Source organism: Drosophila elegans, unplaced genomic scaffold, assembly GCF_018152505.1.
Source record: "Drosophila elegans isolate 14027-0461.03 unplaced genomic scaffold, ASM1815250v1 contig_476, whole genome shotgun sequence".
NCBI classification, from domain to species: domain Eukaryota; kingdom Metazoa; phylum Arthropoda; class Insecta; order Diptera; family Drosophilidae; genus Drosophila; species Drosophila elegans.
In genome coordinates, this window is record NW_024545863.1 from 16,424,675 (window position 1) to 16,439,364 (window position 14,690).

Below are 14,690 nucleotides of genomic sequence, written 5' to 3' on the forward strand. Positions count from 1 at the left end.
GGCTTTTGGGCGAGTCTTCAAAGACTAAAAACCATACTGCTGAGTGGGTGCCCATATAATAATCCATTGCGAATCTCGCCCAAGATGATTGTCGCTTTGTCTTCGCCCTGTGGGTTAAAGGTCACTTGTTTGAGCAAATGGTTTTCAGTTGCGCTTAAAATTATAGTTAGGCTAGGTCATCTAAACTGAGCAGTTGCATTAGCTCTACCGAGTTTATTTCAATTTTCGAGTTCTAAGTTGAAAAGTTATAGTTTTCTCAAATTGAGTTGGATAATACATATTGTATTTCTTGTTTATACACTGGTCTTTAATTAGCTCAAAATTTTATTGTTATTCATGACATCGTTTTTTAAATAGCCTACCCACCATCGATTGATTAATTAAGCTCCCCAATTGATCGAGAGTCTTTCCTAAACTGTTCGCATAAAGAAAAGAGAAACCAAAGAATCCAGATTGTCAGATGGACATGCCATTAATTCAGCAATGACTAATTACTTTAAATTACGACAAGCTTGGCAACATTTTATGACCCCAAGGAGAACTGCAACATTCAAATACGACTCCTTTTGAACTCCAACAGGACCTCATGCCGTTTACACGATCATTAAAGCCGAATGATCAACTGTCCGGTTGGCTAATAAATTGATTGCAGATGCGGGAAAAAAATCGCCAGCTCATTAGATAGACTCCCAGCGATAAGAATGAGTTGGAGTCCAGTTGATCGCTTCATTCAAGCTGGCTGGTTGGCGCATGCCGATTGCATTTTCCCCCAACGATAACTCCACCATTAACGAACTCAAGCGGTGGTCTGACCAAGAGCCATTTAATAAAGTTAGCATTTGTATAATGTCTTGTCAAAAATTTATTGGCATTTTTGCCAATATTTTGTCGGTGCAATCTACCAATCTTCGCGGTGTCCCGTGTCCCACTCTCCGTATTGATCTGTTCCGCGATGGCGATGGCGATTTCGAATGCGATTGGGATCTCTGGCATGCTAACCGAATGCCTTGAATGGACTGCTGTGGACTGTCGACTGTGGCTGGCCGTTTTCCAGCGCGCAGTGTCTGCAATTAAAACACCCGATTCCTGAGATCTCTGGCTGTCTGTTTAGGCCGTGATGTTAGGCAATCGGGCAGGATTGAAGCTGAAAAGTTTTCACCCTTTGTCTCATTCCGAATTGATTAAATTATGCAAATGCTGGCGGTCTGCTCACAAAACAAAAATCGCAACTGTGACAAAAGGCGTTGCCATGCACGCTCGCCTGCATTTCCCTGTGGTTCCCACACCCCCAAACAGACAAGACCCGGCCAAAAAGCAAACCAAACCTCAAAAATGAATTTCAGTTTCCTAATTTCCATCAAACGGCGCTTTTTGTGTTTTTTCGGTTTGCCATGGCAAAAAAGATTCTCATGTTGTCTTTGACTCGATGTCGTCTTGGTTGTCGACGTCCTCGTCTCGTAGTCATCGTCATCCACATCCACATTCACATCCACATCCACATCGTCATCGTCATAGTCATTGGACTTGCTGTTGTTGTCGGCGGCGTCGGTGGATTTTCAATTTCTAATGTAGTGCACGTTACGCCCTGAAGGGATTTTTATTTTATACCATTTTTTTTTCTTGGCTTTACGGTTTTATTTATTTATGTTAGTGTTGCTGGGCTCCGAGGGCACAGTGGGCTTAAGATGATTAAGAGGGTTACCATTGATTAGAAAGGGTAATAGATGAGGGATAATACTGTACCAGAATGAATTATAGTGGAGATAGTCTAGCACCTAAATTGGTAATATTGTTATACCCAAAAGGCTTAATATAGGCTTAATATGTGCTTAATTTTTGTATGTATAATTTTACAGAATATTATTTTTTTATGTTTGAACCCAATTTGTATGACAAAGAAAATTACTGTTAAGTACTAAAAATAAGCAAAGGAAGAGTATTTCTATCGAAATCAAATAAATATATCAATCTCAACGCTATCTGAACCAAAGTGTATATATTATCTGAAGCTTAAAACCCTTTTCCACAGTGCCACATAAAGTTGTCCAAGGTATCCCAAAACGTCATTTGATGACAAACTTCAAAACTTGTGCATGCAATATGCCATTTTTTTTTTGGTTGTCCTCTTCTTTTTTCTATTGTTGGTCGAGAAGTAATTTTTGTTGTCGTTTTCATGATTGCTTTGGTCTAGTTGTTGTTGCCGGTGCTGATGGTGGTACTGCTGGTGCTGGTACTGCTGGTGGTGGTGTTGCACACTTTTAGTCATCACCATGTCAGCGACAGCATCGAGAGTTCAGCCCGAATCCAAACAATCAAAATGATATGCAAATATATGTAAGAGTACCGCTACGAAAAAGGCGTGGGTTAATTGTGACTTTATCATGCAGCAGCGGAGCAAACGAATCCGAGCCAAGGGAAAATCGCAATCGAAAGGAAAAAATCAAATTTATTACAAATTTAAGCATAGAGACCGCGAATCGAGCGAACGGCGACGATGGCGATGGCAATGGCGATGCGGCGAGTTATAGATTTCGTCATAGTATCGGATCGTATCTTTTGCCCAGGCGAGACGTGCAAATTTGAAATAAACCTGTCAACGAACACCAACGCCAATCGGCTGTGGTCCCTTGTGTATAATGTGTGTGAACTACGAACCCGCGGACCGCCCAGTCGGTGGGTGGGCGGCGCCAAAACTAAGCCACCAAAACGCTTTGAATCACATAAAACACATTAACACGGGGGCAGCACTGGGAACGGAAACTGTCGTTCCCATAAAGGCACCGCGCACAATCCCAAGTTGCCAACCCGAATGCCCTGCAGTTGACCAAAGCATGCTAAATTCCATATGAACACTGAGAGAAACTACTATAGGTCGGCCACATACCGTCAGAATTAAACTGATCACCATTTATACTATGTTAAATATTAATATATTAAATCTTAAATGAAGTTTAATATTTTCTGATTATTGATGGCACACTCAGAATTTAAAATTCATTAGTTTAAGGAAAAATTTCCTTAATTTAAAAAAAAAAGCCCTTGAAAAAGAACTTTAGCTAACAATTTTTTCTATAATCAAGGAATTTTATTTTCAGAATGTATTTAATAAAACACACAACCAACATGAAACTCTTAGATTTTTAGTTTAATTTTGTTGTCATTTTATTATGGTTTTTAAAGGAATATTTTTTATAGAGCTAAGTTTTTAAAAAGTTTTTAGAGCTCCTTTGGGCACTTAAACTTATTAATGTTACTGTTCTCTTTATTCTTCAATTAATTACATCAGGTATTTAGTAACGAAATTCCTTGATTTTGTTAGTCTTTTTCCCCAGTGTTTTAAAGCCAAACAACGGTGTTGCAAAGTCAATTCCAAAGTCAGCGGAACATATGCATCTGGTGAACTAGTGATCGACATGCAGATCGCAGATGGGTCTCGTCTCAGGCACACAGTTCCTGTCTGTAGAGCAGGCGAAAGCCGCGACCCACATATTCGGCATCGGTGCGGAAGGGCAGGACGATGGGACCTGCGGCGGTGTCCCTAACGGTGGCGTGCATGGTGAAATCGTCGCTGTCCCGACCATCGTTGAACCGCTCCCCGCAAAGCGGCACCGAATTGATGGCTATAAAGTCATCCGGGCAGTTGAATATCCCAGCTCCCGCCTGGCCATCGGATATCAAATCGTTTTCGGCTTTGAGCCATGGCAAAAACTCAATATTTGTTAAACATAAAGGCACTTTTTTTAATGGTTTAATTTAAATCTCTCTTACCCTCATCTTTGTTGACGATTTGAAAGTCTGGCTGATCGCCCCCCAGTTGCTCTGTATTATAGCTGACACTGCACACATTCTTCAAGCGAGCGAGGCATATGGCATAATTTAAATTGTTCTAAAGCATATAAATGTCGTTTAGTTAATTAAATTATTAATTGTATTTATAACTTACAAAATAAGTAGCTTCTCGGTTGTCTACAATGGAACCATCTGTATCGTAGTTAAAGGATTTTATTAGTCCTTCAGCTTCAGGGAAATATTGCAGGCAATTATTAGGAGCCAGGTCGTCGTCCAGCTGATTGACTTTGATATTAAACGAACGTCCTCCACCAGAGACTTTCATAAATACCGAGAGATACACTTTGTTCTCGTTTGAGTCGCCAACATGAATATACACTGTAATAAATCTGTATAATTAGACAGGTAGACAGCTAATATAATTCCACAAGTGTGTACTTTTCCGAGATATTTTGGTGTTCAAAAGTCCCACACAAACTTATATCCGAAGTTTGGCGACATTTTTAAATATGTTAATAATTTGATTTACCAAATAAAATCTTCACAATGTTATTTAATGGAAACAATTAAAATTTCTGTTGGAATCTACTGTACTCTGATTGTTTTAATTTTAAAGTTTGCACTATTAGCATGGAAAAGTACAAATAATTCGTGGAAATTTAAATATGTGTTCCTTAATAATTTTGTCATTAGCATGGAACAACTTACTATGCTGGCCTGTGTTGATGCCGCACAGAATGGGAATTTGAAAATTGGTATTGTGGCCCGAGACTATAAACTGATCGTCTACGCAATCACCATTTGTGGGACGACTTAGCTATGAGGATGGAAAATCAATTGAGCTTAGCACTAAGAACGTTAAATTAGAACTCCCACCTCGAACATCTGAAAATCCAGTCTCATTTGCTGCACTCCCTTCTTCACATTGATGATCAGCACACAGATCATCATTTCGCGCACCGCATTTGGATAGTTGGGACTCTCGAAGTAGAGGATCTGCTGGCTGGTGACATCGCCACATCCATTGACGACTGCAAATGAAAGATGTTAGATGTTTGACGTTAGACGTTAGATCTTGGCCAAGTCGATCGGCGGACTTTCACTCACACACACAGCAAACGCCCACGCCCTCGGCACAGCTCTCGGTGGGAATCCCCCCGAGGCTCTTGCACTCGAACTCGTGGTAGCAGACACCCTCCATGCTCCGTATGTCGCCCATGGACACACTGCACTTCGTATTGGGGAACTTGATCACCTCGAACAGACTGAGGAAGCCCTTGCCCTTCGCACGCGGTGCATTGGGTTTCTTGAGGATGAGATTCGCCTCGATGGGCGACCCGAAGAGGAGCTTCTTCAGGGTCTGATGGGGCTGCATAATGGAGCTCATGGTGCTGGACGGTGGCGTGGGCACTGGCGGTCTCACCGACGGTTTCACACTGGGCCGGGGACTAGCAGTCGGAGTGGGCATCATCATCATCGAATCCGTTGTTGGTGGTGATGGTGGTGATGGTGGTGAGGGTACCTAAAAACGGGAATGGAAAAAATTTAAGGTGTATGGATAGTTTAATTATTGTGAGTACCTCTTTCTATTAATTGATATCTTTTATAAAACAGCATGTAACTACAATTATTTGGCTTGACTTATACTTAAAATTAAAAAATAAATTAATATACTCTAAAATTAGTATCGTCATCTTTTATAACAAATGAGCAAAGAATTTTAGATTCATAAATTACGATTTAATATAAAAATAAAATTATCAAAGATATTAAATAAATTTCAATGCAATATAACGTTTTCAGTTTTTACTGTTCGCGATACTGTTTCAAATTTGTATGCTGTATATTTTTCAAAATCCTAATCACTATTAGATATCATTAAGTCCATAGGTTAGCAAAATTTGACAAATGTAGGCCAGACTCAACAGTGGGCTTTCTATTTTTTGTTCTTTTAATAATAACAGAACTTTACACCCTATTTTAAAATTGAGTTTGGACTCATGTTTCAAGAAGTCTTAGTCTTATTTAATAACTTAGTACCTCAGTTGGTGCGGATGTGGGACGGGTTGGTATCGTGGGCTCCGGTTCCTCTGGCTCTGGGGTAGCTGGTTCTGGAGGCGGTGTCCCAGGAGTTGGCATGGGCATTGGTGCTTCCGTCACAGCGCCATCTCCCATTCCGTCCATACCGTCCATTCCCCCACCCTCCCCCTGCTGCTGGGCCAGATTGTGGAGGTGGAAGCCCGGCTGAAACCGCATGGTGTATTGGAATCCGACGCCCTCCATTATCATGCCACCGGGACGCGAGGAATGCAACTGGCCACGCCTGCTCCTGCGCAGATCGCCCATTGTCACAAAGTCTGATGCGTTCCCAGCGGCCACGCCCACATAATAGAGCGTCAAAACGAAAGCGCTTATCAGCGCATCGGAACGCTTTGACAACATTATTAACGGAAATTCGCGCGGCGACTGTGGCAGATGTTGCACTTGCAACTAAAATTGCTGCTGTCGCATGTTGCTGCTGCTACTGCTGCTGCTGCTGCTGTTGCTGCTGCTCGTGTTGCATCTTTCTTTGGCTTTATTAGAGCATTAATTGTCGCCTTTCTCGCTTTTTCAACCTTCACTTTTGCAGCAACAATCAAACAACAAGTCACGCTACTCTGATTGCACTTGTGATGCGTTGATGTTGCTGCTGTGAGTGGAGTTGCTGTGGGTAAGAGGGTAAATGTTATGTGAGGTATTCCAGTAAGCTCTTTCGGAATTCGTGTTAATTTTAAATGAGAAATTAAATGGTTTGAGTGCTGAGAGCCATAAAAAAGTATGGAAAAACATTTGCGAAATGCGCACTTCATTAGCAGGCGACCCATGGATGTCAAAGATTTGTGAAATGCTAACGAGAATATCGAATTGCTGCAATGATCCATAAATTAAGATAGCGTATGCCTTGCCATCACTGAAAGTCAAATAAAATTTTCATAATTAATAATGCCAAATGACAGCAGTTGCAATCACCAATCGATTATGCAAATGGGGTCGATGATGTCTCATATTTGCAAACACGGAACGCTTCGAAATTGAAACCGATTTAATTGCAAAATCGAAGAGCACTCGACGTGAAACGAAAATCAAAAAACATTTAACAGCTTTTTATGCGACCGTTCGAGTGCATCACCATCAGCATCTCATCGCATCGTAATGATCATCATCATCATCAGCGGATCAGGGGATGATCGGAGTGCTCTCGCAGCCACATGCATCATGCACAACAAGGTTAAAAATTGTTAATTGCTGCTGCGACGAACGTCAAACGCCAGCAACAGCAATTGGTATTATTATGCACCGCAGCGACAACAGTTGGTAGTTGGTAACTAACAACTGCCAACTAGCAACTCCCAGCTGCCGCCATTTGGCGTTGGCGTCTCCAGATGCTGGCAAAAAATAACTATAAATAATTGCGCACTTAACAAATAAAGCTGTGGAGCTGTGACTATGGAAAATATGATGAGACAGTCAGAAGAAAAGATTAAAATGCATTTTTTTTCGTTGAATGCAGATACATTTGACGCGACAATGCGGGCGTTTAGTTTTAAAGATTATCATTATGAGTGGTTAGTTTTAATGAGCGAGTGGGCCTGGTTGAGGGGCGTATTTGGAATTTCGTGATTGATGCTCAACGTATTTGAAATGAATTTGCAATTAATCATGATCGGGGCTGGAGCTTCCATTTATTTAGACTACACAGTAATTGGAATGCAGATGCTTTGAGATTTATTATTTTCAAATTAGTGCTTAAAAAATATATTTTTTTTGTTTAAACTTGTTTTTTGGGTTGGCCTGAAACTTCTGTTTGTTGTTTAAAGAGAAACAATAAACTAATTCTAAATTTATCTATTTAGTGTTGCTTATACACAAGTAACTTATTAATAAATATGTACACTTCGTTGCACCCAGTAGATTTTAAATTATTATAATAATTTTAATTTTTTTCAAAGTAAGAACTCTTTTGTTTAAATTGTTGTAGATAAGCCTTAATTCTGAGCAGTACTTTGTTTTAAGTAAGTCTTAAACTTATGTTTCCCAAATATAACAATAAGTTCATTCTTAATAATAATAAATTCTTTTCTGTGAGTTCAATTTACTAAAAGTCTTTTAAAAAATTTATTTCTATCTTTTACATTGTAATCAAGTATAATTATTTTAGATAAATCCTAAGAACATGGCTCTTCTCCGTATAACTCCACTTGCCATGCCGGTGAGTCTACTAAACTTCCTGTGTTTGCACAGCACTTCAGCTTCTGCTACATCTCCGATTTAAAATCCATCCACATATCCAACCATATGCAACTGAAATGTCTGCCCCGCTGTCTGCTTGGACCACAAACAAACCAAAGCAAAGAAAGGCAGACCAATGCTAAAACCAAAACCAAAACCAAACCAAAGCGAACCCAACCCAATCAAAACACACGTACAGACAATTCCCGTCCATTAATTGAATCAAATCGAACGTTACGCATGCGTCATGGCGAAATGACAAAGGAAGCCGCCACCACCGCCATCACCGCCACCGCACCACCGGAACCACCGAAACCACTGGGAAAACCACTGGAGGAGTCGGTGGGAGAGGCTCACACATGCAGATGATGACGACAACGAAGATGCCGGCGATGCCGGCGATGGTGATTCTGCCCGCCTAGACAGCCCCTTCAAGTCCCCTCCGAATCAACCTCAAAAGCCTTGTGTACACAATATTGCTATAGCTATTACTTCATGTTATGTTATGTTATGTTATGTATTTGTACTGGGCAAAGTGGAAATCGCAGTTGGAGCGAAACTTCTGAAACTTCTGAAACTTCTGAATCTTCTGAAGATTTCCAGGGAGGAGGTTGAAGGAGGTTAGAGCAGGAGTGGCGACCAAATCAAACTGCCCAACCAGCGCGAGTAGTGGGTAAAGCCCACTTAATTGACGTTTAGTGGACACTCGAATGCAAATGCTACAACGGCTAAAAAGTTCCAAAGGGCACACTGAGAAAAGTAGAATATTGTTCATAATTTAACATACTAAACTCCTAGGTATTCTTTTTTGTACATAATAATAAAATATCAGGCAACCTAGATAAATCTTTATATAAAATAAGCTTTGTTTGATATTTAAGAAGTGAAATATATTTATTTATTTTTGTTTTCAAATTAGCTTGATAACACTTTATAACATTTTATTTTGACATTCGCAACTTGAAGATAAGTCAAAATATATACTTAATTTCGCAAATACCTTGGACTAGATTCAAAACCTACTACCTAGAAAATGTCTTACTTGAAGAATTCATTTCTCCTAAGAACTAAAATCTTGCATTTGGATCATCCAAAATAAATTAAGAATATATTCATTAGGATAAAACGATTGTTGAATATTAATTATTGAGTAAAAAAAACTTGCAACATAATGAAATCACTTTACCTCAAGTCATTTTTATATTATCATATACTTATAGTTTTATTACTTATATCACGATATAATCTTAGGAATATATTGTTTGCAAGTGCTGGGTTTTGGGTGATACCTCTTATTGCGAAATCTAATACTTTCTTTCAGTGCATCGATTGGCAGAAGCGAGTGTCAGCCAGTTGGAAGCTGCGTGGATACGGCGGGCGCGATTCTCATCAGTGCTATAAGTAGTTTTCCTTTTCGAACTCGAATGGTCTGTGACTCGGGCCACATTCTAATGCCCCCTCCCCCCCCTCATTGGCCGCCCAATGATGACGTTGATAATGAGCATGTTGCCCAGTTGCCATTCCTGCTCAGGATTTCTGAAGATGCGACTGCAGCAGAAGTAGCTAAGGCCAGACATCATTACAATATAATTGATGGGTTATAGTCGGCTAACGGTAAAGCCAAAATGTTTCCTTTTTCACTCATTCGAGTATTTTTTTGGAGGATGGGAGCTGTGGAAGCCAGTTTTTGGTTTGGAAATTATCATTGTTTCGCATGACAGCTGAGAAGTTGTGCGTATGGGCTTAAAGTATGAATATGGAAAATGGTTATAATGCCGCCAAATCGGGTGGGTAATGTGAGCGGTTGACATAGAAAACTACTTAGGATTGGGTGGCGAAGAGAGAACTGGAAGGATTTGGGTAAAAGCTTCATGGGACGCCGGCCAACGGGAGGCCAATAAAATAAATATTTATGGTTATACTTATCAAAAACTTAACCAGTTTTAAAACAGGTGGCAATTTAGGGGAAGTATTACATTGTTTCGCTGATAGATCTTTTTTTTATATTCTCACACCATATATTAAAACATCAGCGGAAATAATTTCTTCTACGTATTCAAAACCCATTCACTAATTCAACGATAATAAACAATATTTGACAGATATAAATTATTTAGCATCCTCTATTATACCTCTACTTATATAAATTATGCATTGATATAACACATAATAAAACTAAAAACCTCGATATTTGATAGTTGATAATTATTGTAAAAGTAAGAATTCACTGACATATCTAAAATGCTTTCTTATTGTTTCGTGTTTTTCAGGTTATATGAGTTAATATATCCATACTATTTTTGATTTCATAAGGTTCAGATCTCAGCTGCATATATCAATTCCCATGGCAAATCAATGTCGAAAATAATAACAAAAACTTTCGAGAACCTCCTCCTATATGCCAAATCAACCGATAAACTTTTTGCAGCATTCAAAGAAAAAACCCTATTCATTTCAATGTCATTTGGCGCTGGAGCAAAAAGCAAAAGGCCAAGAGCATTGAAAGTGTATCTTAAAAGCCGTATCAGTATATGTATCTGAGGCATATCGAATCCGAATCGAAGCGTTTAAGCAAAAACACCAGAAATTACAGCAAAACATTTGCGGTTACCGCATATTTTTCTTTTTTTGTGCGGTCTTAGCCATAATGCCGCCTAAACCGCAGCTGTGTCGGCAATTTTTTCCCTTTCTTGCCTTCAGATACGCTGCACGCACCACAATGGAGATGTGAATGAGGATGGGGATCTCGGCGGAGAAGCAAGCAGCGGAAAGGATCGACCAGGATGCGGAAGGGGCAAAGCGGAGGCCAGGAAAGTAAACTGCATTCGATTGGGTTGATGGCCATAAATGGTGCGTTAATTAAATGCTTTATTAACATAATGAAATGCAGCAAGGTTTGGCATAGGAGGCACAACCTGATCCCTTAAAGGTTGAATAAATTAAAATACATATTTTAAATATTTATCTTTGTGAATGAAAAGGTTTTTTTGTTATATATCCCTCAAAGTGTTTAGTTATTCGAATTTAAACAAACTTTTCTTTAGTTCTAACGAAAATGATGGGTAAAAGATTTTATTATAATATTCTTTTAACATTTCTTTAAACTAATTTATTACTAAATTAAAAACACTGAGTAAATCGATATGTTGTTAATAATATGAAGGCGTAAAATAATTTTAGTTGAATAGTATAATTATAAATTTCTGAAGTGGAGTTAAGATAAATAGCAAAACAAATTTATATAATTTTACTAATATAAAGGAGTAGACTTTATTTTAACTGAATAAATATTTCTAAAGAAATCAGGGGATAGATAACAATATTATATAAATGCCTGTTTTTATACAATTAAAAAAAAAATTATGTTATTAATATATATTTAACCCCATATAAAATTATCTTCAATACAATCAAATTGCTAATACAACCAACCATAAAAAGGGCTTATAATTTAAAGTAGCGCTCCTTGAAGTGCTTCTTGGCCAAAACCGATACTTTGGGCTAATCTTCAACGGTCATTTAGCCTTGGGTCGTTGGTTATTTCCTTTCTGCTCCGCTTTTCGAAGCAGGCCATGCAAAATTAGGACCGAAAAAGGATGCGAGGCGGAAGCTTGGCCAACTCTGTTGGCCAGATTGTTACCGTTGCCTTTTGGGCTTTGGGGCTCTATGCTCTGGAGCCGGCAACACTTGTTGGCCTGACCTGGAGCCTTTGTTTCGGGGGTCTCCTGAGTGCGTTTATCTTGCGGCTTCTTTTTTTTCGGGGGTCTCACATACTCCATACGCCATTGATCACGATCCATAATGAGCGATAACTGCAGTTGGGCTTTTTTTTTCGGCTGCGCGCTTCGCTTTTGTTAGGTCCTGAGATTGAGAGCGGTATTTTATTTTTGTGGCGCGCTTTTTTCTATGTTACGTATCTGGCGGATACATTAAATATCCGCATATCGTTGCCCATACACTGTAGCGGCATTTTTTGTTTGTCTCTTGGTAAATTAAACTGTTAACTTGCCATGTTTAGCTGCCATTGTTCGGGCTGACATTGTTTTTGGCCGCTGCTCCTTGGGCCGACCGCTCGTGGGTTACATATGTCTTTCGGGGGATCGAGTATCTGTATCTGTATCGCTATCTAATCGCTTTCTAATGGCCTCCGCCAGCCACGGCGATCTATGTTAGCTGTCAGTCGGGCTTGTTTGCCAAATAGATTTTTTCCCTCTTAAACATATTAATAAATTAGAAAATGTTTTTTCTCTTCGCTGCCGCTGCTACCCGCTACCACTGCTGCCGGATTTTTTCTAGCTGGCCTTTAAACTTTAATGCATGGAGAATTGCATGTCGATCGATCGACTCGGCCGCAGAATAGCCAACCTTCAAAATTAAGTTGTCTCGGTTATTTATGTTTAATTACTTGCTTCTGGCTTCAAAGTTTTTCTGCAAGTATCCGTAATTAATTACCGTCTGAAGTGTGATGAACTTTAAGCGGACTTCGATAGCGAACGGTGGTTTTAACGCCACGGATCGATTTAGATGTAAGCTGATTCTTCAACTCCCTGAACCATTCATCAATTAGTGATCACAGGGTAATCGTGAGAAAATCCGTAATTTTCGGCGAATTGAATGTTTTTTCTGCGGCTGAGGGAAAAACTCATGCATCTCTAATATACTCATCTGCATTTGGCTGGATTTTCGTCGAACTTCCTCCCCGCCAGTCGGAGAAAAATGACACCCAATATGTTAGGAGTCGTACATCAAGTATTTAGCAACTTTCTAACCATCTGCATAATAAATTGAATACATCAGAAACTATAAATAATTACCAACAACTGCAGGTCCCCAGACTGCAGCGAGTCGCTCACCAAAATGAAGAAATTTTGCCAGAATTTCGGGATTTGTGCGTGTGGCTAACCCGAAGATGAAGGCGAAGGCTAATGGCCCCCAAACGACCGCAACGACAGGCATTTACAAGTTGGCCAACTGTGCGCGACAAGTGCAGAAAAGTGGCAATAAAATCATCCAGGTACATCCTCTATACCCTTCATGATCCCAGTTTATCCGACAATTTGATTTGCTATCGAATACAAAAATTTTACATAATTTCAATACATTTTACAATGTAAGTATTGTTCCTTTATCGGCTATTATATTATTTTAATAAACAATATATTAAGTGTTTAATATATTTAGGTTTGCAAAAACAAAGTCGACAGCAAAAAAACTGTCAGTCCAATCTTTCACAACTTGTGGTATAACTTAGAGGAACTAGATTTATCAATAATATGTATGTTTCATAGTGTGACTAATAAAATTGACCAAATTACTTTGAAAAATAAAACTGTAGTCAATTGTTAAAGTCCTCGTAGAATTTGAAAAATGTAAGCTTATAACTATGGTTTAACCAGATTAATCTTTTTAAATAAATATGTAATGAGCTTATATTTCATTTCATGTGGGCAAACATCTGGAATCTTATTATACATTAAAGTGTCATTTCTTAACGAAAATTTCTTACTGCAACTGTAGGGCATCCCATGGATCAACTTTGAGCATTGCAAGTGTGTGCCACCAGCCAGGAGATGACCGCGACAACAGCAACTTTGGGGAGCGCAAGAGCAATATCAAGGCAACAGCAACAGGGGCCAACAGGCAATCGGCCAAACTGTCAGACATTGTGCGTTGTGTGCCAAAAGAGCAACCGCAAGAGCAACAGCAACAGCAACAGCCAGAGCCACAGCGAATGCAACATCAACAGCCACAGCAACTGCAACACAACAGCAACAGACAGCCAAGAGACAACGGACAAGCAACAGGCGCAAGTCAAGTGAATGGCCAATGACCACCAAATTGGCAGTAAAGCATACAAAAATAACTTCAAATGGTCAAAAGGTTAACAAAATCAAGCAGAGAACAAGAGGAGACAAGAGCCAGGATGCAAGGAGAAGCGTCTGCTGCAGCTGCACGCTCAACATGTTGCCAGCATTCCGTCAGGGGCAGCAACTGTTGCTGGTTGTTGGTTGCTAGTCGCCAGTTGCCGGTTGCCGGTGTGCCTGTTGCAGCAACGATGCCAAGCCAACAGCAACAGCAACAGCAGCAGCAACATAATGCCCCAGCCAGTGCGCAACGAAAAAATGATTAATGAGTTGCCTCATTACCTGGCGAAAATCAATGTCTTGCGCATATTCTGTGGGCCAAGAACCCGAAGCGAAGCCCAAACCTGTCACAGCCACTTTGCCATGTTGCTGCTTCGTCGGCGTCGTTGGTTGTCGCATAATAAATCGATCATAATTCTCAACCGAGACTCCAATAATATCGCATGTGTCGACGCTGATTTCGATGCCGCTGTTGATTCTGATCTGGGACCAGCGACAATCTGCTCCTGTCGCACACGACGACAAAGAAGCAACACAAGAGCAACAGCAGCAACATCAACACACCAGCAACATGTGAGTGATCCGAGACGATATTTGCCGCACTTGGGCTTTGACTTTGCCCCTTTTTTGATGCCTTTTTTGCTTTTAATTGCAGTCGCGCGCGCCTGTCTTGGCAACCCATCTGGCTGGCACTGCTGACTGATTTTATTTATTAAACTGTTGACATTCTGTTTTGCCGCCGCTGGCGCCTTTGATAGCCATCAGTCG

The 14,690-nt window shown here is 40.0% G+C and overlaps 1 protein-coding gene across 1 annotated transcript; it reads right to left on the reverse strand.

The window, feature by feature from the left end:
- Positions 1–3,438: 3,438 nt before the first annotated feature.
- On the reverse strand, positions 3,439–6,281 carry LOC108135749. The gene is made up of 7 exons (XM_017256583.2): positions 5,830–6,281; positions 4,897–5,311; positions 4,666–4,820; positions 4,498–4,606; positions 3,944–4,167; positions 3,769–3,886; positions 3,439–3,689 (listed from the first exon to the last, which is right to left on the reverse strand). Exons 1-7 carry the CDS (start codon positions 6,229–6,231, stop codon positions 3,439–3,441), a joined length of 1,674 nt encoding a protein of 557 aa, XP_017112072.1. The 5' UTR covers positions 6,232–6,281.
- Between the last annotated feature and the right edge of the window lie 8,409 nt (positions 6,282–14,690).